Here is a 26,380-nt window from a genome sequence, read left to right as displayed (position 1 = left end):
CCCTGCCAGGAGCAGATGCAGCTGGGGCTGAGAGCAGGGAATGTGCCCCACTTTGGGCTTAGCTGTTCCACACCAAGCCCTGGGATTTAGCTTTAACCAGCCCTGTGAGAGGCAGAAAAGCTGCAGGTGGCATCAAATGCCCCTTGCTCAATGCTTTACAGGTGGTGTCTGCCAGCTGGAGACCAGGGGCAGTGCCAGCCTCTTCCTAATGTGGAGCTGCGGCGGGCTACACAGAAAAGGAGGGGACTATAGCTCCAGCAAGTCCTGTGCCCCAGCGCTGGCCCTGCTGGAGACACCGTTGGACACATAAACATCATTGCAGAGTAGCCACTGGAGGGAGACAGAGACCAGCACAACGGTGATCTGGAGGCTTGTGAACTCACCACCATCATTGCTTTATCTTCCTGGGGCTGGACGGGAGCTGGGGTGGTACCTGGAGAAGAAAGGTCCCATTCTCTGCTCCCCTGAGCCAGACAATTCCACCCCATGGGTGCATATTGGATCCAGCACGCCCAGGAGGAGAAAGACACCGTAGCACCAGATGCATGAGTTTAATAGCCGTAGCACTTGTCACGATCACTGTCTCTGCATTCCCAGACACATTCATCTCTGCCTCCCACCTCTCCTAGCTGCATTATTCCTGGAAACAAAATGTCTCCTTCTACTAAACATCAAAAAAGGGGAACCATGTGCACTTCTCCCCCCAGCCAGAAGGGAGTGCTGCAGGGTTACAGGGATATAGCAAATTGAGACCAAAAAATATTCCATCCCCTTATGAAAAAAATCCCATCTCTGCCTTCCCAGGAATCTGGCCTTGCTTCCTAGAAACAAGACACAAACGACAAGTGTGTGGGAATACCTCCATCCTAGAACCACCTCTTTATGTGGAGAATCTGGTGGAAAACAGGTTTGTCTCTATTTATTCTATTGTGCTGAAGTTTGGATGCAAACTGGCAGCAAATATTTCACCATGATGAGAAAGAGCTGGTCTTGAATCTAATTCATCCATCACTGCTGTTGCTGTTGAGCCCCTTGACTGAGCTGTCTCCCAGTATCTTTGGCCACCCTCTGAAAAGGGGCCTCTATCGTAGAGAGTGGCCTCCTGGCTACTGCACCCATATCAGGGGCTTTTTCCAATCTTGCGTTGGAATCACATATTGTGGAGTATTCCTCAACTGTATCCGTTTCCCCATTTTTGGCTGGGGTCTTGGCCAAAGCAATGCAGAAGTGTGCCTCAGTTTCCCCCTTTTCAGATCGGTCTTGGCCGAAGCAATGCCAAGCTGTGCCTCAGTTTCCCCGAGGCTAACACAATCCTATCCCCTAAAGAATTTGGTTAAGGATCAGTGCTGGGATGCAGGAGGCCCAAGGTCAATTCCCTGCTCTGCCGCAGATTCACTCTGTGAACTTGCTCAAGTCATTTCACCTCTTCGGACTTCACTTTCAAAATCAGGATAACGATGCAGCTTCGGTTAGTTTCATCTATTTAGACTGCAAGCATTTCACACAGGGACGGCCCCTCACTCTGTGCCTGGGACAGTGGACCCCAATCTCGTTTACTGTGTCCATGCAGAGTCTAGCAGAACAGAACATCTCCATGACTCTCTGTGCAGCGCCCTACACAATGGCGCCCTGATCTCAGCCAGAACCTCTGGGCACTGCCACAGATACAAATAGTACAAATAATAGATTTAGAAGCTAGAAGGGATCGTTATGATCATCTGGTCACACGCATAACACAGGCTAGAATATCTTGTGGCAGAGGAACTCAGTTATCTGCACTCACGCAGAAACTGCTCTCTCAGGGGATGAGAATCAGCAGTGTGTGTCAAACCCACAGCCTTTCAATTGCTTCGAAGCTCTAAAAGGCCAACACACAATCCATTATCGCCACCAGTACAGGATGCTCACTGTACACTGAGCCAGACCCCAATGGGAGTGTCTTCATCAGTCTCCGTGCGCTCTAGATTTCACCATTAGTGTATTTCCTCTCTCAAAGATGAATCGGGGTTTGCCAAAGCCCAGAACCGTACAGTTTGAGATGGAAAAGTCCCTTTACTTTCTGAAAAGTAAACCAGACACACCCTGAGACTTATCTCCCTGCAGAAACTGACCGGGATAGCTATAGTGTAGCACACTGGAGCAGCCTCAAAGGGGTTAATGAGCATAAGCACAGTGAGGAAGTTGCTGACCAGCAACAGCTGAGCTCATAGGCTGCTCCTGGAAAGAGAAGCCTCCTAGAGAGAGAGAGCAGCTGAGCTCCCAGGGGCAGAGAGACCCCGGCCAGAACAGCATCTGAGCAAGGGGCCTCCCAGGCAGCTGGAACAGGCCCAGCTTGCTAGGGGCTGCGTGGCCAGGCAACCTGAGCAGACTTGGCATCAACCTGAAGGTAGGAAGTGGCCATGGGAAGTAGCATTGAGTGGGATGGATGGAGCTGCTTACTCCAGGGTTCCTGGGCTGGAAGAAAGCCCAAGGAGTGGGAGGCCTGGGTCCCCATGTCACCTGTGCAGGAAGGGGAGGGCACAGCTCTGCCACAAGGGAGCACAAGAACTATTGAGCCCTGGGTGGGGATGATGGCTCAGGCTTATTATTTTCTTGAGGAAGGGGCTGGGATAACTAGGACTGGGGATCTCAACTGGAGGTGTCGGGAGGTCACACCTGCCCTGCCCCTCCATATTGCTAAATGGGAAGGGATGGAGGGTCTAGTGGTTAAAGCACTAGCCTAGGACTTTGGTTCAATTCCCTGCTGTGCTACAGACTCCCTGCGTGACCTGGAGCAAGTCCCTTAGCAGCTCTATGCCTCAGTTTCCCAATCTGTGCAGTGGGGATCACAGCACTGCCCTACGTCCTGGGGCAGGGACGCGATGGTTCATATATCAAAGATTGGAAGGTACTCCATTACTATGGTGATGAGGGGCAGATAAGGATGATGTCACACACAGCTGGGAGGCTTCTACCCCAGGGGCCTGGAGAACAGCTGATGCGCTGCTGAGATTGGCAGAGCTGGGTGACTGCGGCATCGGCAATGGAGGATGCTATGCACTGGAGATTAGCTTGTCGCTGGGGTTAGAATAGGGGTTGGACATGGATTTCCCTACAACCCCCCAGGAGTACACACTCTCTTGAATGTCCCCAACACCCCCCAAACTGTTGTGAACTGGTTATATGCAGTGTTGCCAATTTAGTGATTGGAAGTTTGAATTGAAATTGAAGCATTAATGCACACTTTAAAAGCATATAAAGTATCTGATAAAATACATGAATCTGAAAAAGTATAATAGATTTTAAAAGTATGAACATAGACTAGCTTCCTTATACAGTTGTTGTGTTTTATGACAATGTCAGTGCCTTCATTTTGGTGATTTTGGCCAACCTAATCATTTCAAATGATGATTTGTAAGCAAAGTATAATTGAGCTCTCCCTGACAGCTAGTGATGAGCTAGGGGGAAAGGCTTCAGGACCAGATTGTATTTACATTCACACCTAATCTATTTAGGTATCCAGCAAACAGAGCTGCATTGCCCAAGTGATAGATTTTGGCTGGGGCTGAGTTACAAGTCACTTGAATGCGTGTGTGTGGGGGAAATGAAATGTTGTTGTTCTTATTGTATGAGTAAAGGGCAGTCGAACTGTACTTAGCCTGTGCTGATTGAGGGCATCAAGAGAGAGGGTGGGAACAGGTGTTTTGCTTGATGGTCTGCCTGAGTCACAAGTACTATTTGACTTGCCCCTCTCCATTGTTTAAAGACAGAGCTGATTAGGCTTCATAGATAGTCTTTTGTTTTGTTAAAGTGACCACTACAGCTGAAATCACTGATAAGCAGGTCTAAGTGCTTGAAGCTGCTGTGGGACAGTGTTTCTGTAGAAGAGATGGCCCAGTATGCACTAGCAGTGAAGTTCCCCCATTCAGAGCTCAGCTGAAATCACTGAGAGCTGGGTGGAATCCCAAGAGATCAACTCCCAGAGGTCACAGTGGCAGATGGCAGCAGAAGGTGATGGCGCAGGGCCATTGGCAACAGAGCAATGGAGTGAACAGTGGCACAATGAACAACAGTGGCCAGAGTGAAGAGTAAGCAGCTAGAGGAATGAGCATGATGCCTTCTTGCCCCCAACCTGGGAGGAGAACTCATGTGAAAGGACCTCTGAACTCTGAGTCTCCACTGACCATAGACAACACCAGTGAGTGTTAATGAGTCTGTTAAGAATGCTGGAGACACAACACAGTTCATGTGAACAAACATGGCTGTGGCATCCTACTTTCTATTTAAGCAAGAGATACCACACACTACAAACTGGAGGCCAACGTTAAGTGCATTGTTCCTTGTTCATCCTGAAGTTTAACACTGGTTCTGAACAAGACCAGCAAATACTCAGTCTCTTTCTGCCAGAAACTCTACTGAATGGCTAGAAGCATCTGGTGCAACAGTGTAAGACTCAACAGTTGAAGAACTTTCTCTCCACATTCATAAAATTAGCATACATGGCTGATCAATGCACCAGTGCAAATGGGTGTCAAGTATTAAGTCATTGTGTACATTATCTTGATGTCAGTGGTAGGCCAGTAGATGCATTTCTAGATGTTCAAGTTGTTATAAAAGACACATCGGCTGCATCTCAGACACCCCACATCTTAGAAAAGTTAAAGGCTTGTCAATTAGACCCCAAACAGATGGCTGCTTGTGCATTTGATGGAGCTGCAGACTTCTCTGGAAGACATGGTGGAGTACAAGCTTTGCTCAGAAAAAAATGTAACCCTGATCTCTCCTATACACACTGCAAAGGCCATCTACTCCAACTAGCCCTAGTATGAGCTGCAGACTCTTCAAAAGACATTAAAAAAGCTATAAATTTTATGTCTTCATTATAGTCTTTTTTTCAGTAAGAGTCCAAAAAGACTGACTATCTTGGAAAATATAGAAGATACACAGGGACTGACGTTAAAATTAGTCCAACCTGGGAAAACCCTCTGGCTTTCTCATGAGCGATCCTCATCTGTTGTCTTAAAATTACTCCAGCCGTTATTACTGGCTTGGGAAAGTATCTACTAAGATGGGATGGATCTAAGTAGTGAGGCTGGTGGATTGCTTTTGCGACTACGTTCAGAGAAGGCTATTGCCATTCTCTCTCTTGTAAGTCTACTGTTGAAACCACTTGGGTCATTAAACAATGCCATTCAGGCATCTGCTACAACAGTAGTAGATCTTTGTCCAGCAATAGAAGCTACATTTAGATCAATCAAAGAGCTATCCATTGAAAAAGCACTGGAAGAAGCAAAGACTTCAATCCAGAAGTTGACTTCTAGATTCTACTCAACCCTTACATAGCTTTTACAGATCCCTGTCCTATAAAACACCGACAGCTGAGTGGAGTGAGGCACTACCAGCAATGGGGCTGCCATGTGCTCAGGACAAAATAGAGAATCTGAATACAGAGTGGAATGTCATATGACGAATGAATGAAGATTTGATTTCAACTTCTTTTTTTATCATCACTAATGGCTCTTTATGCTGCTTCCTCGGATGAAAGACGTGGGAATTCATCTCTTGCTACTCCCAGTAACAACAGCTACAGTTGCATTCAAGAAGTTGATTAACAGAGTTGTGCAAAATTATAACAAGAACCCAAGAAGGATGCAGATGTCATGCTTCATAGAAGGCTTGAGTAGCCAACTTGAATTTGTGCGATGATTTTAAAACATGAGTTAAATCTAATAAAATGGTCGTGAAATATTTTTCAGTTTTTACTATGGTGTCATACAGCCCACATTCACCCTCACGGTCTCACCCCTTATCAGCTCTGACACGCACACCCCCGTAAATTCAAACACACACTCCCAATTTCAATTCCTTGGGAAAACACTGGAGGGGGGGGGAATACCATCTCTGAACTATGTAAGGCCACCGCAATGGCAGCCCAGTGGGGAAAGGGCAGTGCTAGAAGCAGCAAAGGGGAAGCACCCCATAGGGCAGAGGGAAACACATGGGGCTGACATGAGCTTTGAGGTCCCAGAGCAGAAATACAGTAAGTCTGGGGGAACTGATGCCATCCACTCCATCCCCGACCCCAATCCCACTGGATAAATTCTGATGCGTGCACACCAAGGGAGTATATCCAGATGAGGCCTGGGATTGTAATGGGGCAATACACTCTCAGGTGCCCTTCTCCCCGAGCCCCCCCTCCAACCCCTGGCTGTAACAGCCAGCTGGGTGGGGCGCTCAGACCCCCATCGCTCCAGCAGTGCCATGGGCAGAGAAAGAAATGAGACTACAAGCACAGAGATCTCCCTGTGGCTGGGACCCAGTGGGTGTGTGACAGCCGACATGCTGGGAATTGAAGTGGGGTCCGCCAGAGCTAAAAGCACAGGGCCACTACAGCTGGTGCTTGAGACCTGGAACACGTGACTCTGGACAGGCAACTGTAATATGCACTCACCGTGCCCTCTGCTGGCTGGCATCACAACTGCTCATCTACATGCCATAGCCCTTCTACTGCTGGTGGGGATTCTCCTTTCGCTCAGCAGCCTGGGCAGAAGGCTCTCAATTCCATCCCCACTGAAGAGAAGGGACACCTGGAAAGGTCTAGGGGGCAACAGCCAGGTGATACCCTGTACTGCAACAGTCAACTGTAAGGCAGCATGGCAACCATGGTCCTCAGGACTGGCCCACGGGACCTAACCCGTGAGAAACAGCTTTGTGGGACCCAAGAGATGATTCCCTCTAGGGGGTTGGGAGCTAGGGTCTTGCCCCAGGCCTGGAGCCTAGTCTGTCTCCAGCACTGAGATCCCCATGGTCCACAAAAAGAGTTAGATCGCAGGGGAAAGTGCTAGAGCAATGGGGGGAAGTTGAGATGGAAGGCTGGCCCAGTGGTTAGGGCACTGGATTTGGGGGGGCCCTGGATTCAAGTTTTAGCTTTCCCATGTGCTCCCTGGATAATCTTGGACAAATCACTTAGCCTCTCTGAGCCTCAGTTGCCTCATCTGTACAATGGGGATCACAGCACTACCCTGCCTCATGGGGAGCTGCAAGAGTCAATACACTAAAGGGTGCACAGGTGGTAGCTTCTGTCAGCTCAGTGCACTGCATCCTATGGGCTCCTTGCATCCCTCCATCCGCCCACAATTGCCTGGTGCCAACCTGCCATCCCCCTCTATTGCAGGGACACTCTGCATCCACCCAGTCCCTCTGTGTCTCCATTCTTCCATGCTAGGGACTCCCTGTGCTCCCCACTGGCCCCTTCCCCTATATCAAGGGCACCCATCTCCCCCCCATGCCAGAGGCTATCTGCACCCCTCCATTCCCCTTTTATCCAATATCAGGTTCCCCCAATCTCCACCCCACCAGGGATCCCAGGTACCCCTGTAGAGGGGTTGCTCACCAGCCAGTGAGTGTGGCTGGAGCAGCCTCTTCAGCTCCAGCACCGTCTGGCCACAATCACTGTTAGGCCCGAGTGGTCCCTTTCCATGCCTCAGCCCTCTGGCCAGGTCCCTTCCGGCCCCATTCCTTCAGGTGAGGGGAATCAGTCCCGGAAGAGTGGACAACTCTCTACCAGGAGTCTAGCTCAGTTGGACTTGCTGGTCAGTGCTCACAGCATGAAGCAGGAGGACTGAAGCCCTGACAAAAATCATGGAGTCAGTGAGGCTACAGGACCTACCCTGGACGAAGAGTCAGACCCCTTAAGGGTCTAACACACTGAAGGGGTTCCTCCAAGAAACTTATTAAAAGACGCAATGGAGCACCAATCCTGTGGGTCCATGGTCGTTAGTGTTAGCAGTGGGACACTGAATGCATCAGTAGTGTTTTGCAATACGTGACTTGCTGAAGTAAAAAACAAGGTTAGTCAAAGGAAAAAGCAAGAAAATGGCATATAACCATCTCCCTAAGAAGGACATCATAAACCTGTGTGGGGCGAGAGGGTATTGGGAAGCTCAGCAAGGAGCAACTGATTGTATAGCTGGAGAAGGATGATTGGACCAAGAACCAGAATCCAGACCCAGCTGAAGTTCCAAGGGAACGATATAGATGCCGACATCACTGCCTTTGAGAATACTTCTGATTTGAACCAGGATGACTCTGCTGACCAGCTTCAATGTTTTACCCCCTAACTTGGTACCCAGAGTACAATCCAGACTTGTGAGTAGCTGCCTTCTAACCTGGGGTGCCCTGTGCTGCCCTTTCCTGGCCAATACACATTCTTATAAAGTCCATCATTTTATTAACAGAAATGATATGCATCCCGCCTGCTGTCCCAGATGGAGGTTCTCAAACACTTCCGTTTAAACACACTGGATTAGATAAAACAAGTTTATTAGCTACAGAGAGAGAACTTGCAAGTGAATACATAATGAGGCATAAAAGTCAGAAAAGGTTACAAGAAAAGTAAAGATAAAACACAACTAAAGCCTCACTGAATAAACTATGTTAAATTCACAGCAAAATTTCTCTCACCACATATTCTCAACAGTCTGACAGGCCAAACATCCAAAGCCAGGCCCCCTTCTTCTGTGTAATGGCTGCTTACTTTGTTCCTTCTGGTGCAGCAAATCGATGGACAGAGTGAAAGGAAGGAGAAGGAGTCCCTTGGGGTGTCTGCCCCTTTTTTTATAGTCTTGTCCCCATGTTGAGATGCATTATCAGCTGGGAACAGGCGACAGGCAGCCTGTGTGGAGTGGAACCCCAGGCTGGTTCTTTGCTAAGATGCAGGTTTTTGGTTTGGGGGTTGGGTTTTTTGTTTGTTTGTTTTGGGGGTTTTTGCCCCTTCTCCCTTTCCTGCCAAAGAATGGCCATTTAGCAGATAATGGCCCTGCTTGTTGACACCAGGCTGAGGTGTCAGTTTGCCCTTCCTCTCTGAGGAACTCGTCTGGCCACTCCCCAGACATTTCTGGAAAACCTACTTCTAATCATGATCTCTGCTTATGTTAGAACTTCCCACACAATGCGGCTATGTATATTTTGCCATGATATTACTGCTCAGCTAATTATGAGTTTTTTTCACTGATACCTCCCAAGGCATACCTAGTACAATAGGGTGTGGACACAGGGGTGCAGGCTGTCTCACTCAGTCCCAAAGCAATACCCTACTGCTTAAGTCTGAAATGACATCTGAGGCTTACAGGAAAAGGTTTGGAGTGTGTGCGAAAGATCAAGGTTGTGACACATAGGGAAGCCACCACCCTGATGGGAGAATGGTGATGGGGCAAGGATGCAGGTGTCATGACACTGGAGGATTTGGGGAACAATTCTGTAAGATACTTCCCCACAAGCCTGAAATATGGTTATCAGACAGAAAGCCTAAGGCTGAGTGGGAGCAGAAAGTTAATGGGAAGACATTCATGGGCTGGAGGGACTGTGGGACAAAGAGAACCCTCGCTGCTGAAACTCCATCAAATCCTGAAAGGCAGGACAACCTGACGTAAGGTTTCAAATGGGAAGCCATTGACCCTACCTATAGCTGAGATCCCTGGGCAGACACAGGAAGGATCGGGGTGGCTGGTCTCCAAGATATCAGCTTTGATTCTTGGGAATGAATGTGTCACTTTAAGACAAAATTCAGCCCCTATTGCTGGACCAGCCCAGGGTTTGAACCAAACAGACCAGAGGTGTTAGCGAGAAGGAGGAAAGTTTGTTAATGTCAGGAGACCTGTCTGTCTGTCTGTCTGTAAGCAGAGAGCTGTATCCAAGTGGGGCAGAGGAATGCACCCATCCATCTCTTCACAGCAGATGTGAGTCAAATGGGCTCAAGCACAACTTGCCTGAGGCCTGCTGCTGTGACCAAGGGAGCCAGCCTGGGGAAGTAGAGGCCGAACTGGGTCCGGTGGTGGCTGAGGCCCTAGCTGAGCATGGGAGGACATGGGCAGGGCAGGATGACTGCCAGATACGTTTGTCCTGTTCAGGGTGGGACAAGCCCCAGGGAAGGGTAACACAGCTGGACAGCGGCTACTGAACATGGACGCAACTTATCAGGGCATAGCCATGGAACTGATGGGTTCTCCTACCCAAGAGAGCCTGAATCACAGCCCATCGGGGCAGGGGGCCCTAAGACAGGACTCTGTCCTGAAGCTGAGGGCAACAAGTTGACCCCATCAGCAGAAATGTGTTCCCAGCATATGCATAGCCCTGGCATTGAGACACCGCTCCAGAGGGGGTCTGCCAGTGTGGGGCTCCCCCTAGAATCCATACCTAAGCACCCCTGGGACACCAGCGCCCCAGAGATATGGCTCGGTTAAGACAAACCTTGCAGGGGAACAAACCTACACTGAACCACCAGATGCTCACGAGGTCACTTCCTAGCCAACTTAGGGGTCAGGACACCCCTGGCTGCAGCCAGGATGGCTGACCCATGAAGGAATGTGGGTTCCTTCCCCTCATCTTTCCCTAGAAGAAGACAGGGAGGAGGTAGCAGCTGGACTCAGTTTCAAACCCAAAGGTTCTTGAGTGGCCAAAGGGCTGGGGGCCACATGAAAACTTCCCATGTACACTCTGCCCATGTCATCAAACAGACCAGCCCGAAGGGAGGGCATGAAACTGCTCTGCTCGGTGCTGTGAAAACTGTACTCTTGGTTAGAAACTGTGCTGTACGCATCTCACAAGCGCCAGGTAGAACTGCTGCCATGGAAATGGGCACTACGCTGGGGTGTCTTCGAATAACCATGGTGGACTCGAACCTCCCAGGTCAGACGATAAAGCAGCCCTGCTCAGTTCGGCCCCCAAGGGAGAAGAGCTGTGATGAAGTGGGAATCTTCTGTAATATTTTTATGAATCTTGTGTGCCTCGGTTTCCCTCTGTACTCTGCGTTGCTAGCCAGTTTGGGAGTGGAGAGTTAAATCTGCTCTTGGGGGGCAGGAAAGGGTGTGTGTGTGAGAGAGACCTTTCTGACTAGGCTCCAGTGAATAGGGTCATCAGGGAACTGGTTGAAACTGACCCAGCTCAAGAGAGGGTCCTGAGGGACAATGGGAAGCCCTAAGGACTGGACACTGGACAGCAGGCAGGACTGTGAATTCTGTATGGCCTTGCCTGGAGCCAAAGGATTGGGAGGTGACCAGTGGAGGACCAAGAGTAGGCTTCTGGAAGAATTGGCCAGACTAAGGACACGAGAGAGAGAGTGCCTGAGATGGAATCCACTACATTGAGGCAGGTGGGTTGCTTGGGCTTGGCCAGAAGGATTATGCTTTAACCTTCCTTTCTCTGGGCTACCCTCAGGACTTGGAAAGCTGTGTGCCAGGGGACTAACCCACCCTGCTCTGGTTGGAAAAGCTGCCCTGTGTTACTGCAGACTCCGGCTGGAGTGCATCAGAGTTACACATCCTTAAGAGGACGTCTGGCTCAGTTGGCCTCACTGGCCAGAGCTCATCACATGAGGCAGGAAGACTGGAACCCAGAGACAAGTGAGGTTGTGTGGCCAGCCCTGGAGGAAGAGCGGGACCCCCTTGGGGGCCTGATCCACTGAGAGGAATGCCCCAAAGCAGTGGTTCCCAACATTTTTCTCTGCCGTGGCATACCTTGATAACATCATGTGACTCCCATAACGTCAAGTTCATATGACCGTGGTGTAACATTGCATCTATCATAGGTCACTCTTAATTTTGACTCATGAATATTCAGGAACCAATCCAGAATGAGGCTAGTAGGATTAAAATCAAAACAAACACTTCAGCTAGTGTTAGATCGCGATCTGTTGTTTGTGCCAGAATAATGTTTGGCGATGACAAGCAATTAATAGTTAAGCATTTCTGCTCATTCCCAAAATAGTCTTCCCAAGTGCATGTCACTTTCTCCACTGTTTTTAAATATGATATAAATGCTTATAATGCCGTTCCAGGTCTGGCTCATTCCAGCTATTACCGTAAGTCAAATGTAAATTTAAAACTTAGGCTTGAAATCTATGTCTTTTTTTATGTGCATCATCATCAAAGGCTCGTTGCAGCACATTGCATTCATCAGGGCACCGTCCGTGTTTACTTTTTCTCCCTTAGCCTCACTCTGGGGAATGGAATGTGAGCTGTGCATAGTATTTGAAAGGGGCCTCGCACAGACTGCCATCCAGCTCCAACGCTCATTAGAATACAAGGGAAGGTCTTTTGTTCTCACATGTAGTTTTTCAAAAAATTCCACAGCCCAGCTGCCAGCACAGCAGTGTGCCATGGCACACCGGTCGGGAAACACTGCTCCAAGGGACTGTGGAAAAGCCAGGGTATAACGCCGACCCTGTGGATCCGTGACAGAGGACAAATGGAAACAGCACCACTGTTAATGCCCTGTCACTGCCAGGCATTTTAGCAGAGCCATTCAGCGAACAAGGGGATGGGGTGGAGCTGGAGTAGTGAAGGGTTGGGTGGTCTCCCCCACTCCAGTCTAGCCACTGGTGGGGAGGGGGGATTTCCCTGACTTGGGGCAGGAGCAGGAACGTGGGTACTTAGGGCAGCTCATGGGCTGGGCTGGAGGCGGAGACCAGCACAGGACAGCAGCAAAGGCGAGCTGCGGGGACAGTCTGATTGGGAGTGAGGGGAGATATCTGGGATCCCAGCTGAGGAGCAAGGCCTGGCCTAGTCAGAGCCTTAGCGGCCCCCAAAGGAGTTGCCAACTGGGCATTCAGGCCCCACCCCCTGGCAACGTAGTGTGAGGGAGAGGGGCCAGCAGAGGGGCAGGCAGACCCAGAGGGAGGGGTCTTCTTAGAAAGGCCCATAAGGGAGTTGCGAGGGAACTTCCTGCTGGTGAAGAAGGGGGGTCACCAGCTGTCAAGAAGCGGAGATCCAGTTGGAGCTGCTTGGTCTCCCTGGAGGCTGGAATGGCGACAGCAATGGGGGGTGAGGGCTCCCCTCCCCTAGGCCTTGTTAGCGGGAGGACAACATCATCACAAACTCTGAGAGAGACACAACGTGGGATCTGGAGTGAGTGAATACCAGTGCCTCCCTCTGCACATCCGGCACAACACAGCCTGACAGCACTGTTCTGTGCTGCCCCCCCCGCCCCCCTGCATCCCACTCCACCCCTGTCACAAACAGATAGTTAAGGGTTAATGCCTCTTTTACCTGTAAAGGATTAAGAAGCTCGGTAAACCTGGCTGACACTTGACCAGAGGACCAATAAGGGGACAAGATACTTTCAAATCTTGGTGGAGGGAAGTCTTTTGTTTGTGCTCTTTGTTTTGGGGGTTGTTCGCTCTTGGGACTAAGAGGAACCAGACGTCAATCCAGGCTCTGCAAATCTTTCTGAATCAGTCTCTCATGTTTCAAACTTGTAAGTAACAGCCAGGCAAGGCGTGTTAGTCTTATTTTTGTTTTCTCAACTTGTAAATGTTCCTTATGCTGAGAGGATTTTACCTCTGTTTCCTGTAACTTTGAACCTAAGGCTAGAGGGAGTTCCTCTGGGCTATATAAATCTAATTACCCTGTAAAGTATTTTCCATCTTAATTTTACAAAAATAATTTTTACCTTTCTTTCTTTAATTAAAAGCTTTCTTTTTTTAAATCTGATTGATTTTTCCTTGTTTTAAGATCCAAGGGGATTGGATCTGGACTCACCAAAAATTGGTGGGGGAAAGGAGGCGGGGATGGTTAAATTCTCCTTGTGTTAAGATCCAAGGGGTTGGATCAGTGTTCACTAGGGACTTGGTGAAAAACCCTCTCAAGGCTGCCCAGGGAGGGGAAGGTTTTGGGAGGACAGGAAGTGTTCCAAACACTAAAATTTCTGGATGGTGGCAGTGTTACCAGATCTAAGCTACTAATTAAGCTTAGAAGTGTCCATGCAGGTTCCCACATCTGTACCCTAAAGTTCAAAGTGGGGGAGGAACCTTGACAACCCCCTGGACTGTACCCCCAGCCACAGCTCCCTCTACCAGGCTTCAGGATGCTGCAGCCCACCCCAAGCAAGTGGAGCTTCCGCAGCAGGGGGCACGGGGCTGCAGAGGGGCTGTGGAGAGCAGGGTGAGGGCTTAGAACAACCAAAGGGCAGGAATCATGCCCCTGGGAGGCAGGATGCTGGGGGAGATTGTCCCCTCCACCCCTCAGCCATCACTGCCCCTCCTCTCATCTGCCGCTCCCCAGTCCTAGCTCTGGCTCCCTCCCCTGCTCCAGCCAATCCCACAGCAGGTAGCTCTGCCCCAGGCACCACCCACCCCAACCCTGTGAAAAAACAGCCCTCCTGGGGCTGCAGAAAGTGGGGCTGAGCCTCACTCTGTTCAGGAGGAGGTCGGGGGTGGCTCTTTAGCTCAGGCACTAGACCCTATAGCTCTGAGTTAAGGGCCCAGCACACAACTAAACACAAGGGGGAGAGCACAGACAGGACTGGGGGTGGGGGGGTGTCACAGGAAGACACTGGCAGGGAGAGAAGGGAGAGGTCTCTGCAGGAATGAGTTCTTGCTGCGGGGGCAGAGGAGGTATCCCCAGGGCTCAGTGTGGAGGGAATTGGGGGGTTTCTGGCACCAGTGGGTGGGAGGCAGGTTCCCAAAGGCCAGTGCAGTCAGTGGTGGGAGGGGAGTCCCTGGGGTCAATGGGGCTCGGGCTGCAGAGCATCTCTCACCGTCAAAGTCCACATGGCCATCCCCATTGAGGTCAACATCACGCAGGATCTCCTCCACCTCCGGCAGCGGGACCGGCTCCCCCAACAGGGCCAGGAGGGCATCCTTCAGCTCTGTGCTGCTGATCTCCCCGTCCCCGTTCCTGTCCAACTGAGGGGGGGCAGGGAGGAAGAGAACAGGGTGAGTGTGGAATGGCCCAGCTGGATGGGTACCAGCCACATCCCCGCCCTGCTTCCCCTCCTTCTTCCTACACCCTCATACCTCACGGAAGGCAATCTTGAGCTCACGCACCCCCACCATGTGGGCCGTCTCCTCACGCAGCTTTGGGCCCATCATCTCCACAAAGTCCTCAAAGTCCACTCGCCCACCCACTGCGGGAGAGACACGGAGATCAGTGCCCAGCCCCGGCAATAGGGAGGGGTCCCATGGAGGGAAGTCATGTGAGGGGAGGGGAGTCTCTCTGAGACAGAGGCAGGGTCCCATGGGGAGAGCAGTGAGGGGGGAGGGGGTCTCTCCGGGGCCGAGGTGGAGTGCCACGGGCAGGGCAGGCTCTAGGTTTTTTGCAGCCCCAGCCCTGGGCTCCTCCCCCCCACCCCGCACTCCCCTGCCACCCCAGCCCTGGGCTCTCCCCCCACCTGCACCTTTCTGCCGCCCAACCCTGGGTCACTGGTAACTCACTACCAAGGTGGGACATCAGCATCCCACTCATGACAGTAGCAGAGGCAGAGGCTGCATCCACCGGACTCCTTCCCGGTGCCCAGGGGGGCCCTGACTCCACACACTCCCCCCTCACCTCCAGCCTGTCCGGTGCTGGCAGGGTCGGGGTAAGCATCAGGGCTCCCGGGCCACACCTCAGCCCAGGGTCCTTCCAGCTGGGAATCTTGCTTCCAAGTCCAGCCTGGAATTGGGAGGGCAGAGTCAGGGAGACCGCATCAGCAGGGGGCTGAGGAGCCAGGGCAGGGCAGGCTCAGAGGGAGCAGCTGGCGGGGAACGGAGCCCTGGAGAGCGGAACGTGGCCCTCGCACAGCAGCGCCCCAGGCATCGGTCCCCTCTATGACCCCGCTGCTGTTCCTGGTCACCCTGCCACAGCCCCTGGGTGGCTCGCAGGGCCGTCCTTAGGATTTATGGTGCCCTAGGCGAGATTATTAAACTGGTGCCCCTGTGCCTGTCTTGCTCTTAGAAACACAAACATAAGCTTACAGTATTGGAAAACTTGGCAACAGAGCATGTGTCTGAAACCAGTGGTTTCACTTATGAGAGCACACCTGTAATGCTGCATGACTAGCACTAAAGTAGCTAGAGAAATGTCTGATCTGGACACGAACTGATGCAATAACATAATTTTTATACATTGTAACATTTTATTGTAATGTATATGAAGGAGTATTGAAACAAGATTATGTTTTGAAGTTAAAGCAATCTGTCTGGCTTTTTTGGCTCCAATCAAGTAATAATGGTCATATATGGACCAGACAAAGTGAGTGCCCACAGGCGCCATGCGTGCCCAAGGGTGTCTCAGTGCACCGCATACTGGCCAGAGGAAACGAGCATCTGCACATGTCGCGAATTCGCGGATTTTGGCGCCAGTTGCTCTGGATGACATCGCTTCCACCGGAATTTCGGCTGCATTCGCGGCATGTTCGTCATGTCCGATCCCAAGGTGGGGACATCGCTAGGTTTGTGCACTTGTCATTAGTTCTCTTGCTTTCCTATTCATTGATTTGAATGTCGCCTCCTCACCTTTACGACTGAGGTCGAATGGAACCCCAATGGCCGGCGGGTGAAGTGGCTCAGTCTGAGTCTCAAGCGCCGGCCTGACTCAGCGCCTGTCTGCCCACGGCGTTGGTTCCTTGGGGGTTCTCGCATGCCAGCAGCGGGTGCGTGGGTGCTGACTGACTCCGGTGGCAATGGGGCAGCACGGAATCCCAGAGCAGCGAGTGGGCTGAGCCATCGACCCACACACTGCGTTAGCATCAAATTCAGCTCAGGCCACCTTTGACGTGTGCCGTAGTGCAACCCTAGCTCTATACACTAGTAGGATGGTATGAATTACATTGTTCGGAGGGCTTATTTAGCAGTAAACAGACTTACCTAGGAAAAGTCAGTCAACATTTTGTTCGTCTCTGGAATGAAAACTGCGCCACCTCATTCCCATACCAACTGTCAAATAATTGTCAACGAGCTCATTTGCTGTGGTTTGGGCGTAAGCATATGATTTTTTATAAATATAATATATGAGAAACTGAATGCAGGTTCTTAGCAGACATTTTGGCAAACAATTTGCTCAATGCACATCAAAAATGGCAACACAGTACGTGGCTTTCACTACTTGAGCTACCCCCGCAGCTGCGGTTCAACAGCTGCAGAGAGGAGACGATGGTGGAAACTGCAGGCCCCAAACCAATGATGAAAAAATCGGTGGTGCAGCGATGGCAACAGCAGCCAGCAACACGAACGGTCTGACTACACGCCACAATGACCCCAGCGCGGCCAGTCATGCCAGCATACTCCCCAGCCACTGGGTGATGTTAGCAACCATCTGATTCCACGGGACAGTCAAGCTCATCCCGCCCTTTTGCAGTCTCCCTGGATGAGATGGCTCACTGCCGAGTTCGGGAGAGCATTGCGCCCCAGCATAGTACCAAGCTCCAGATGTCCTGATTTTATAGGCCAGGTCTCGTATTTGGTCTGTCTTATTATAGGCACAATACCCCCACGGGATGGCCGATAGCAAGTTTGAAAATAGGACGGAGGTGGCAATAGAGCCGATATAAAGAAAGACCCAAATTGGGACTGTCCCATAAACAGTGGACTTCTGTCCCTACCCCAACCCTGTCTGATTTTTCGCAACATGCTATCTGTGCTATCCCCAGCCAGCCGTGTGTGACGCTTCCAATCCATGGCTGCCTAGTGAGGAAAGTGAGTTCTTTCACTGTCATCCTCAGGAGTAAGCAGCCGGCCTCACCTCCCCTCAGCACCACCCAAAGCCCTGACAGCCTCACGGCCAGGGGAAAGAGTATATCAAGAGTGCAGCTTAAAGCGGCAGGTTGTAATTTGTGTTGGGTTGTCCAAATGGTTGCCCGCCCACTTCCGCTGTCGCCCTGTAAGCCGATATAAATGAAGTACAATGCTCGTCGGCACAAAGATTTTACAAGGTCAATTAAAGTGGAAAGTCAGAACAGCACTTGCCCTGCTTCAATATCGTTATTATTTTTGTGCACTTGTTTGAAAAGTGGGAAGTTTCTTATGTTTCTTGAATACTGGGTGCCTTCCAGTTTCCGGCAAGGGCAATTGAAGGTGCTGGGACAAAGAGCTCAGAGAATCACGAAGAGCACAAGGTAGAGGAGCGATAGTTCGTTGAGCTGCTGGGGAATGAAAGCCGACTTGGGTCTAGAGCTCCCCAGCTCCAGATGGACCTGAGGACGTGTCCTGTATTTCTATACTACAAGCTTTGTTGATGTGACTGTATCTAATAACCTGTTTTGGGCTGGCTTAGGTCAGTCTGACTGGCGATATGTGCGTGCAAGCACCTTCTGGTTGCGCCAGGAACCTGCTGGCACACTCGCTGCGGAGAGAGGTGTTGCACAGTGTGGAGGCATGGTGATCGCTAGTCAGACCAGTAAGTTGTAAGCAGGTTGGTGTGGTTGTGTGTGGAGCAGTTGGCAGAGTGGCAGGAGGCTCCCCCGTGTTGTGCTGGTTGTATGGGGGTAGTTCCAAAGGCATGCCCCCCCCCGACGCATCCCTTCCACCATGCCCGTGAGTCCAAGAGAGGCAGTGTGCGAGGTCCTCCTCGTTCCTTTTTCTTTGCTTTGTCTTTTCAGGCATTGGAGGCCACTGATCTCTTGTTCTCACAACTTGTTGGATTTGCGGAGAGGTGGCCCAGGCCATCAGTTGCCCGGAGCGAGTCGGCCCTCTTCTTGTGCAGAGGGATCACACTGGCCTCCGGCTCTACAAAATACCCCTTATGCCCCGGCGTCGTTGAGATGTAGGACTGAGGCCCACCGTAGTCAGGAAACATTAAGACATTCCACTTTGTAAACGTATACTTTAGGTGTAGAATAATCAAGATTGTGAGGAACACAGAAATACTCCGAATGCCAATTTAAGTTGCACCGTTGTTCCCCTAAGGAGGCTTGGATGGGGCTATGGGGATGAGGGGTTCTCACTCACAGGGGTGCTCAGGGTTGGGGGCGGCTCTGGGTGGGTAGGGCTGGGTGGAACTTGGGTGCAGCAGGCTGCCCGGGAGTGCCAGAGAGGTTCCCCCTTCTTACTGGCAGAAGCGTCCAGGAGACCCTCTCTCCCCCCACCATGGACATCATCTCTGAACCAGTGCATGCACATGTCCTAGGGATTCTCAGGTCCGAAGCCACTCGCCATCCCTATATGGGTCAGGCAGGGGTTGCCATTCTGTGTGCCTCCCCACCCTGCTGTATGCCATCGGGGCTAGTCGGGGGCGTGGAAGAGAGCTCCACAGTCGTGTGCCCCTCCTTCCCCTCCTCTCTCCCTCTTCCCCTCCCCCGGTGCTCCTACCTGCCACTGATCTCTATAGCCTTAGGCAAAAGCAGCATAAACAAAGGGAGAGACACTGGCTGTTTTCTTTCAGGCAGGGAAGCTCCTAGCGGGGGGCAGGGGAGAAACCCCAGCTCCAAATATTGATGGAGCACAATCCCCAGCTTTGAATATTCCTGGTGCTTGAGCACCGGCTCAAGCCCATATAAGCTTCCACCCCTGCAGGTGAGTTCCTTCTCCCAGCCCTTCCCAGCAGCCAATCCCCTCCCTCAGACTGTGCTGCATTCAGCTCTCTCTAGGACCCAGCAGCTTTGCTCTTAAATGCTCCACTGCTTCCCGTCTGGTGCCCCCAGACCTTTTGGTGCCCTAGGCGGCTGCCTATTTTGCCTATGGCTAAGGACAGCCGTGGTGGCTCGGGCCTCTTCGCCCGGCCCTAGCTGAAGCGCTGAGGGGTGCCTGCAAGCAGCCTGCAGGTGAGAACCATTGATCTTAGCCAAAAGGCCGACTATTAGTCTGGCCCTTCCAGTAGGGTAGGGCTCAGCCCAGCACTGCATATTGCACATGGGGTCTAGCCAGCCTCCCGTGCCTTGCAGTCTGCTCTGCTCTCATCATGCCCATGGATTCCTGGCTGGAGGCCCCAGAGGATTCTAGATCTGTGCCCATGGGATCCCTTACTCTGCAGATGCCAGATAAGGTCACCTTACTATCTCATGTGGCAGCTACCCTCTCTCCTGAGCTTAGCATATTCCCCTCTGAGCTACAGTGATAAGGGGAAACCACCAACAGACAGAGCCAGGGTGTTGTGGGGCTGCTTCCTCTTGCACATCTGATAAACCCCACTGGCACTTGTTCTGGGTGGCTGATAAGCTGTTCACTGCCCCGGTGATCTGGCCTTAACAGATCTTGGCTTTTTCTGTTGAGCAGGGCCGGCTCTAGGTTTTTGGCCGCCCCAAGAAAAAAAAAATTTGGCTGCCCCCCACCCCAGCCCTGGGCTCCCCCCCTGCACCCTCCTGCTGCCCCAGTCCTGGGCTATTTCCCTCACACCCGCACCCCCTGCTGCCCCAGCCCTGGGTCACTGGTAACTCGCTCCCAGGGCGGGTCATCAGCATCCCAATCATGACACTAGCACAGGCAGAGGCTGCATCCACCCAACTCCTTCCCGGCGTCCAGGGGGGCCCTGACTCCACCCACTTCCCCCTCGCCTCCAGCCTGTCCGGTGCTGGCAGAGTCAGGGTAAGCACTAGGGCTCCCAGGCCACGCCTCAGCTCAGGGTCCCTCTAGCCGGGACTCCTGCCCCCAGAACCAGCTGGGAATTGGGAGGGCAGAGCCTGGGAGACGGCACCAGCAGGGGGCTGAGGAGCCAGGGCAGGGCAGCCTCAGAGGGAGCGGCAGGCGGGGAACGGAGCCCCAGAGAGCGGGACGTGGGCCTTGCACGGCAGCGCCCCAGGCATCGGTCCCCTCTATGGCCCCGCTGCTGCTCCTGGCCACCCTGCCACGGGCCCTGGGTGGCTCGGACCGCTTTGTCCAGCCCCAGCTGAGGCGTTGGGGGGCGGCCCAAGCCCAAATGTCCCGTGCTCCATGTGTCAGAGCCTGTTGGATGGCTTGGCCATGGCCGGCGGCACAAACCACAGTGGCCCCAGGGCACCCCCGTGCATGACTCGCTGCTGCTGCTGGACCCCAGTCCTGGGCCAGTTTTGGCCACCCGCTGAGGCTCTTCCACCTGGACTTCCACGTCAGTTTGGGGGCCAGGACAATGTCTACCTGGGTGAGCACCTGCAGGGACACCCCTAAACACACAAACAAAACAAAACAAAACAAAAACAAACAAACAAAAAAAGATGGCCCAAATGCCGCCCCTGCAAATGTGCAGTCCCAAGCAGCTGCTTGCTTTGCTGGTGCATAGAGCCGGTCCTGGCCACGGGGGGAGCAGTGTGAGGGGCAGGGGGGATCTCTCTGGGGCCGAGGTTGGGTGCCATGGGGGGGAGCAGTGTGAGGAAGGGGGTCTCTCTGGGGCAGGGGCAGGTCCCATGGGGGGAGCAGTGTGATGGGAAGGGATTTGTGTGGAGCAGAGGCAGATTCCCCAGGGGGAGCAGTGTGTGGTGAGTGGAATCTCTCTGGAGCAGAGGCAGAGGCAGGTCCCACAGGGGGAGCAGTGTGAGGGGAGTGGGGTCTCTCTGGAGCAAGGGCAGAGGCAGGTCCCACAGGGAGAGAAGTGTGAGGGGAGTGGGGTCTCTCTAGAGATGGGGCAGAGGCAGGTCCCACAGGGGGGAGCAGTGAGGAGGGGTCTCATGGATGGGTGGGATGCTATGCGGAGAGGGACCCCTGAAGGTACAGCCATTCCCCACACTCACTCCTCATCTTGATGTGCTGGGAGATCTCGATGAGTTCCATCTCGGTGGGCATGTAGCCCATGGTGCGCATGCAGGCGCCCAGGTCCTTGTAGCTCACAAAGCCATCTTGGTCTGTGTCGAACTCCTTGAAGGCATTCAGCAGCTCTGCCAAGGAGAAAAGCCAAAGCCGCTCTCAGCACTGGGGCTCCAGCAAACCCGGCCACAGTGGGGTGAGGACTGGTTCAGAACCACCCCAAATTGGCCGTAAGTGTGTGAGGGGTGACCCCTTCTTTGGCTGCTGCACTGATTCCACCCAGTGTCCATGACCCTGACACCAGGACCCCCAGGGATGCACGGTGAGGGTTTCCACCACTAGCCGTGGTACGAGCCAGGGCGCCCCCTAGTTGTCATTCTAATCATAAAGTGGACAATGCCAGGTGAGCTCTGCTCCCTTGAATCTTCTGGTGCAGGCTGAGCGTGCCTGGGTTTGCACAGATACATTCTAACCCGGGACAGGGTCACAACTGGGAGAGTCTAAAAATAAATCCAGCCCCACCTCCCCGGGCAGCAGGCACTGTGCCCTTCTTTGTGTCCCTGGTCTTCGACCCTCAGGGGGCTGGGCATGGCTGAGAGACAGGCACAATCCATTGCCCCACCTCTGAGAGGGCAAACAGACATGACCAGGCCCAATGCCCCCCTGCCAGAGGCGGCCCCCAACTCCTAGTCGAGAGCCCCGCACCCACCAGGGCTCCTGCCAACTCACCATCCAGTTCTACTGGGGACAGGTCCCGCTCCTGGGGGCAGAAACAATGGCAGGCAGTTAGACCCCAGGAACATGGGCCCCTGGACCCCCTTAGATAGGCTGGCCCAGTATGGAACTTGTTCTAGGGAAACCCTCCCCACAAAACCCACCCCTAGGAGCCATGCAGGCAGGGCAAGCGGAGTCAAGAGCCAGGGCGGGCAACAGCAGGAAAGCGCTAAATAGGGATGCTGGGAGCTCAGTGCGAATGCCTCCACCTGCTGCCCTTTGTAACTGAATCCCCATCCGCTTCCCCACTAAGATGCCAGCCCTGAACAGCAGAGCCACATGCCTCCAGCCTCATAGCACAAGGAGTGCCCCATGCCAGCCTGCCTCAGCCAACTGGCCCCCCACTGCCCAGTGTCTGAACCTGTCTGTGCCCCAGCCTGTGTTCCATTTGCTGCCCCCTGAGCCAGGGGAGGGCCAGATCAGAGACAGTGCCCCCTAGAGGATTTTGGGCTGGGCAGTGATATTTTATTGGGGAAATGTGGGGAGGGGTCTCATCTCTCTGAGCGCACACCTCATTATAGAGAGGAGTGATGTGAAGGGGACAGCAGGGGAGGGAGAGCACGGGAGATGCTGTCAGGGTGTCAACTTCAGTTAGAAGTCACAGAAGTGGGTGAGAAATCCCAGCCAAAATTAACCTGCTGAAACCGGGATTAAGGAGATTGTGGGCAAAGCTGTGATCTCCAGCCCCAGCCTGGCTCAATGGCCTGCTCCCAATGTCCCCCACTCCACTCACACTCCAGCCCTCCAATGATTCCCGTTCAACCCCTACCCCACTCCCCCCAGCAGGGCTCTGTTCCTCCCTCCATCCCCTGATGGCACCTAGTCCCACTCCCCTGGAGGGGGCTACCTGCTCCTTCATCTCTGACTGGACCCAGCACTGGCCGCCCCATGCCCAGGGACAATGGGATTGGCAGGCTCCCAGCAGGGAGCTGAGAAGGGGCTAATTATACCAGCTAATCGAGGTCACAGGGTGCAGGCAGCAGGACCATTGTTAAGCCCCATGCATGCCATGCCATGCTGCAGCCCACTAAGCCACCAGGGCAGAGAAGGACCCGGAAGACTGGGCTCCAACACTCCAAGCTCTTGGCCCCAGGAAATAATGGGCACCAGTGGGGCTTCCCCATTTCCCATCTGGGAGTGGGGACCACTGACCCACCAAGGACTGCAGTGCGCCATTCTTCCCCGCTCCTTGGGCCTTCCGAGCCTGCCCAGTGCCTCCACTCTCTAGAGGAGCCTCGGGGCAGGGTGCCTGCACTCCAGCACCGTTCTGGGCATTAGAGAGCTGTACCCGCTGCACAGACACCCTGCCCAGCTGCCTCCATCCCACCCTAGCATGCCCCCACCATGATCATTCCCACCCAGCCATGGCCTGCCCACCCCACCCACACAATCCAGCTAGTCATGCCCCAACCCACCCCCAAGTACCCCCAACCAACACCATCCAACCAGCCATTCCTCCCTGCTGCAGCTGCCCCTCCTCTCCCAGCCCACACCCACACAGCACCCCCCCACCTCACGCCCACCCCTTCTCTCACCACTGCCTTGTCCTCTCCATTCCCGCACTCCCCTGGCACCTTTTTGCCCATCCTTCCCCCTCTTCATAGTCACAATCCACCCTCCTCCCCTAGCACCCAGCCCCCCCGGCAATCCATCTGCTCCTCCTGCCCCCACACACCCATACCCCACCACCGCATCTGTATCTCTGCTCCTACCCCTGTGCCTCCATGCCCTGCCCTATCCCACCACCATGTCCTCATCCCACTCTGCCCCCCACACCCCAGGCCAGCGCACCCTGCCGAAGACAGTGTTGAGGAAGGGCGAGTAGGCCTTGGTGGCGTCGGCATAGGCGTCAGCGTGATGCTTCTTGCCGTGCTTGCGCCCGTGGCTGGAGTGGGAGCTGCGGCGTGACTCGGAGCTGGGGCTCTTGCTGGCTATGGGCTCCTCTTCCTCCTTAGGGGGTACCTGCCCCCCCTTATTTGAGTCCTGAACCTCTTTGCGTGTCTCCGACTTGACCTCGTTGGACCGCTTGTGGGGCATGGGGCTGGGCACCGGGGCACGGCAGCCGGCTCTGAGACAGGCAGCTCCAGGACAGGCACAGAGCAAGGGCACAGGAGGGCAGGGCCTTAAGAAGAAGTCAGAGAAATCCTCTTATTTCCCCACCTCCACCACCAGGAGCACCAGGGCTGGGGGGCAAAGCCAATTAGCTGGGATTACAGGCGGGAAACTGGCAGCTCAGCTGCTCCAGCACCAGCCCCACTGGTACAGATCACTGCCTCCCACCACTGCCCCCTGGCACCACCCAGCTCCCTGTCCCTCCCCACTACCCCCCACTGCTCCCCCTCCTCTCCTCATCCCCTCCCCACTACCTCCCATGGTTCCCCTTCCCCTCACTACTGCCCCCCAGCTCCTCTCCCCTCCTTATCCCCTCCCCACAACTGTCCAACTCTCCCTCCCCACAGCTCCTCCTCCCCTCACTACTGCCCTCCTGTCATGGACTCACAGATCGAGCCGGCTCTTGGCCCCGTGCGGTCCGTGGGGGGAACTCCCTTCAGTGTGATAGCCCTTCTTGGGGGTCCACTCTCTCTCGGGGTCAGGCCCCTCCACCTCCTGGAGCCGCATCTCTCGGAGCCTTAGCACACCTGTTTCTCGCTGTGGGCCCCCTCAGGGAGTCCACTCGCTCTGGACTCCCGGGGCCTCCACCCCCAAAGGGGATGATGCAACTCTGCTCTCTAGTCTGCAGTGACAGCCAGCCAGCCCAAAACAGGGGGCTTTATTGAGCATCTGAACACAGCATAGGAAACTCTCACAGCCCTCAGACCTGGCCTCCCTCAGCACAGTACATCCAAGTCTCCACTGCAGCCAGGTGGGCTCTGCCTGCTCCCCCTCTCCAGCCAAGAGCCCCCCTGCTTCCCAGCTGCTCATCTGATAGCACCCCCCCCAGGCCCCACCTCTGTCCATTGTCTTCTTTCCAGGTAAACAGGGTCTCCTGGGCCTCCTCTCCTCTCTTCTGTCCTCTGGCCGCTGTGGCTGGAACCGGCTGGTTAGGTCACCGGGGTCCTCTCTTTGCAGCCCATTGTCCGCCCACTGGCCAGAACCAGTTGTGTCTCCTGAGCTCGGCCTCCAGGTCACCAGTCACTGGGGTTTCCATTCTCCAGGCCATTGGCTTGGGTCCCAAGTTCCCTCGCTGGTCCTCTGTAACAACAAACTCCCTCCCCATCACCTTGTTAAACCAGTAACGCCCAGGGAAACCGAGTCCCTTCCCCTCTGCTGCAAACCATTGGAAAAACAAGGAAAACACAAGACAATCCCCCATTTCATCACACCTCCTACCCCCAGCTCTCCCTCCCTTCACTCCCAAAACTCCCCTTCCTCCCTACCCTCCTCACCCCTGGCCTGCCCTTCCCCGGCTTCCCTTCCCCTCCCATTGCACCACCCACAGCTCCCTGTCCCCTTCCCACTCTGCTGTCTGCCCAGCTCTCTGTCACCTGCCCACTGCCCTCCTCTCCACACAGCTCACCTTCCCCTCAGCACTGCCTTCTCCCTACACCCCGCCTGTTGTGCCCATCCCCACCACTCCTGCTGCCCCTGCTCCTCCCTCACTCTTCCCAGCTTTCACAGCCTGGCCTAAAAGCTCAGTTCCACACCCCTGGGCCACTACCCAGTCCTGCCTGGAGAAACTGGGGGTCCACTGCTGGGGAGGGCAAGCTGGGCAGTGCAGGCTCCTCCCCTTCCCTAGTGTCACAGCACCCCCTGCTGGGGAGGGCCCCCTGTGTTAGAGCCACTGCTCTGGATACCCAATGGCAAATCCATTACAACCAAGATAGTCTTCCCCCTTTGGTTAGGCATAGGACCCACAGTGTCCAATGCTCAAATGTGTCTTGTGTCGGCAGCAAAGGGTGCAGAGGAACTCGCTGGGGTCCTGCAGGTCTCTCACCGCTGGCATCTGTCCCAAGATCTGCAATAGTCTCTCACATCACTCTCCATCCCTGACAAGTAAAAACCCATCCTTCTTTAACCTCTCATGGGTCCTCTATGCTCCCACGTGCCCAGCCAAAGGGCAGTTGTGGGCCTGCAACTGTTCACCACCACCCAACCACCGCTGGGCAGGCACAAGTCTGCTTGTAAGGTTTCCCAGGGCTTTTGTTGTTCTCCAGGAGCTTCCCTGTACAACCTTCCTGCCTCTTCAGAAACCCTTTCCCTGTTTCCCCTCCCTGGGGTTCCAAG

General features: G+C 53.8%; 1 protein-coding gene across 1 annotated transcript; it reads right to left on the bottom strand.

The window, feature by feature from the left end:
- Positions 1 to 8,352: 8,352 nt before the first annotated feature.
- On the bottom strand, positions 8,353 to 24,193 carry LOC116833430 (calcium-binding protein 2). The gene is made up of 6 exons (XM_032794996.2): positions 23,948 to 24,193; positions 22,112 to 22,142; positions 21,370 to 21,513; positions 14,771 to 14,880; positions 14,512 to 14,659; positions 8,353 to 12,853 (listed from the first exon to the last, which is right to left on the bottom strand). The coding sequence occupies exons 1-6, from the start codon at positions 24,191 to 24,193 to the stop codon at positions 12,825 to 12,827; spliced, it is 708 nt and encodes a 235-aa protein (XP_032650887.1). The 3' UTR covers positions 8,353 to 12,824.
- Positions 24,194 to 26,380: the final 2,187 nt, after the last annotated feature.

The sequence above is a fragment of the Chelonoidis abingdonii genome, chromosome 4, assembly GCF_003597395.2.
Source record: "Chelonoidis abingdonii isolate Lonesome George chromosome 4, CheloAbing_2.0, whole genome shotgun sequence".
In the NCBI taxonomy this organism is placed as follows: domain Eukaryota; kingdom Metazoa; phylum Chordata; order Testudines; family Testudinidae; genus Chelonoidis; species Chelonoidis abingdonii.
The sequence above is the reverse complement of the archived record's forward strand: the minus strand, read 5'-3'. Positions and strand labels throughout refer to the sequence as shown.

Coding starts and splice junctions, on each gene's coding strand:
- LOC116833430 (XM_032794996.2), bottom strand. CDS start 24,193: ATGCCCCACAAGCGGTCCAACGAGGTCAAGTCGGAGACACGCAAAGAG. Junction 22,143..23,947: donor TCAACACTGTCTTCGGCAGG/GTGCGCTGGCCT, acceptor TTCTGCCCCCAG/GAGCGGGACCTGTCCCCAGT. Junction 12,854..14,511: donor TGGCCATGTGGACTTTGACG/GTGAGAGATGCT, acceptor TGTCTCTCTCAG/AGTTTGTGATGATGTTGTCC.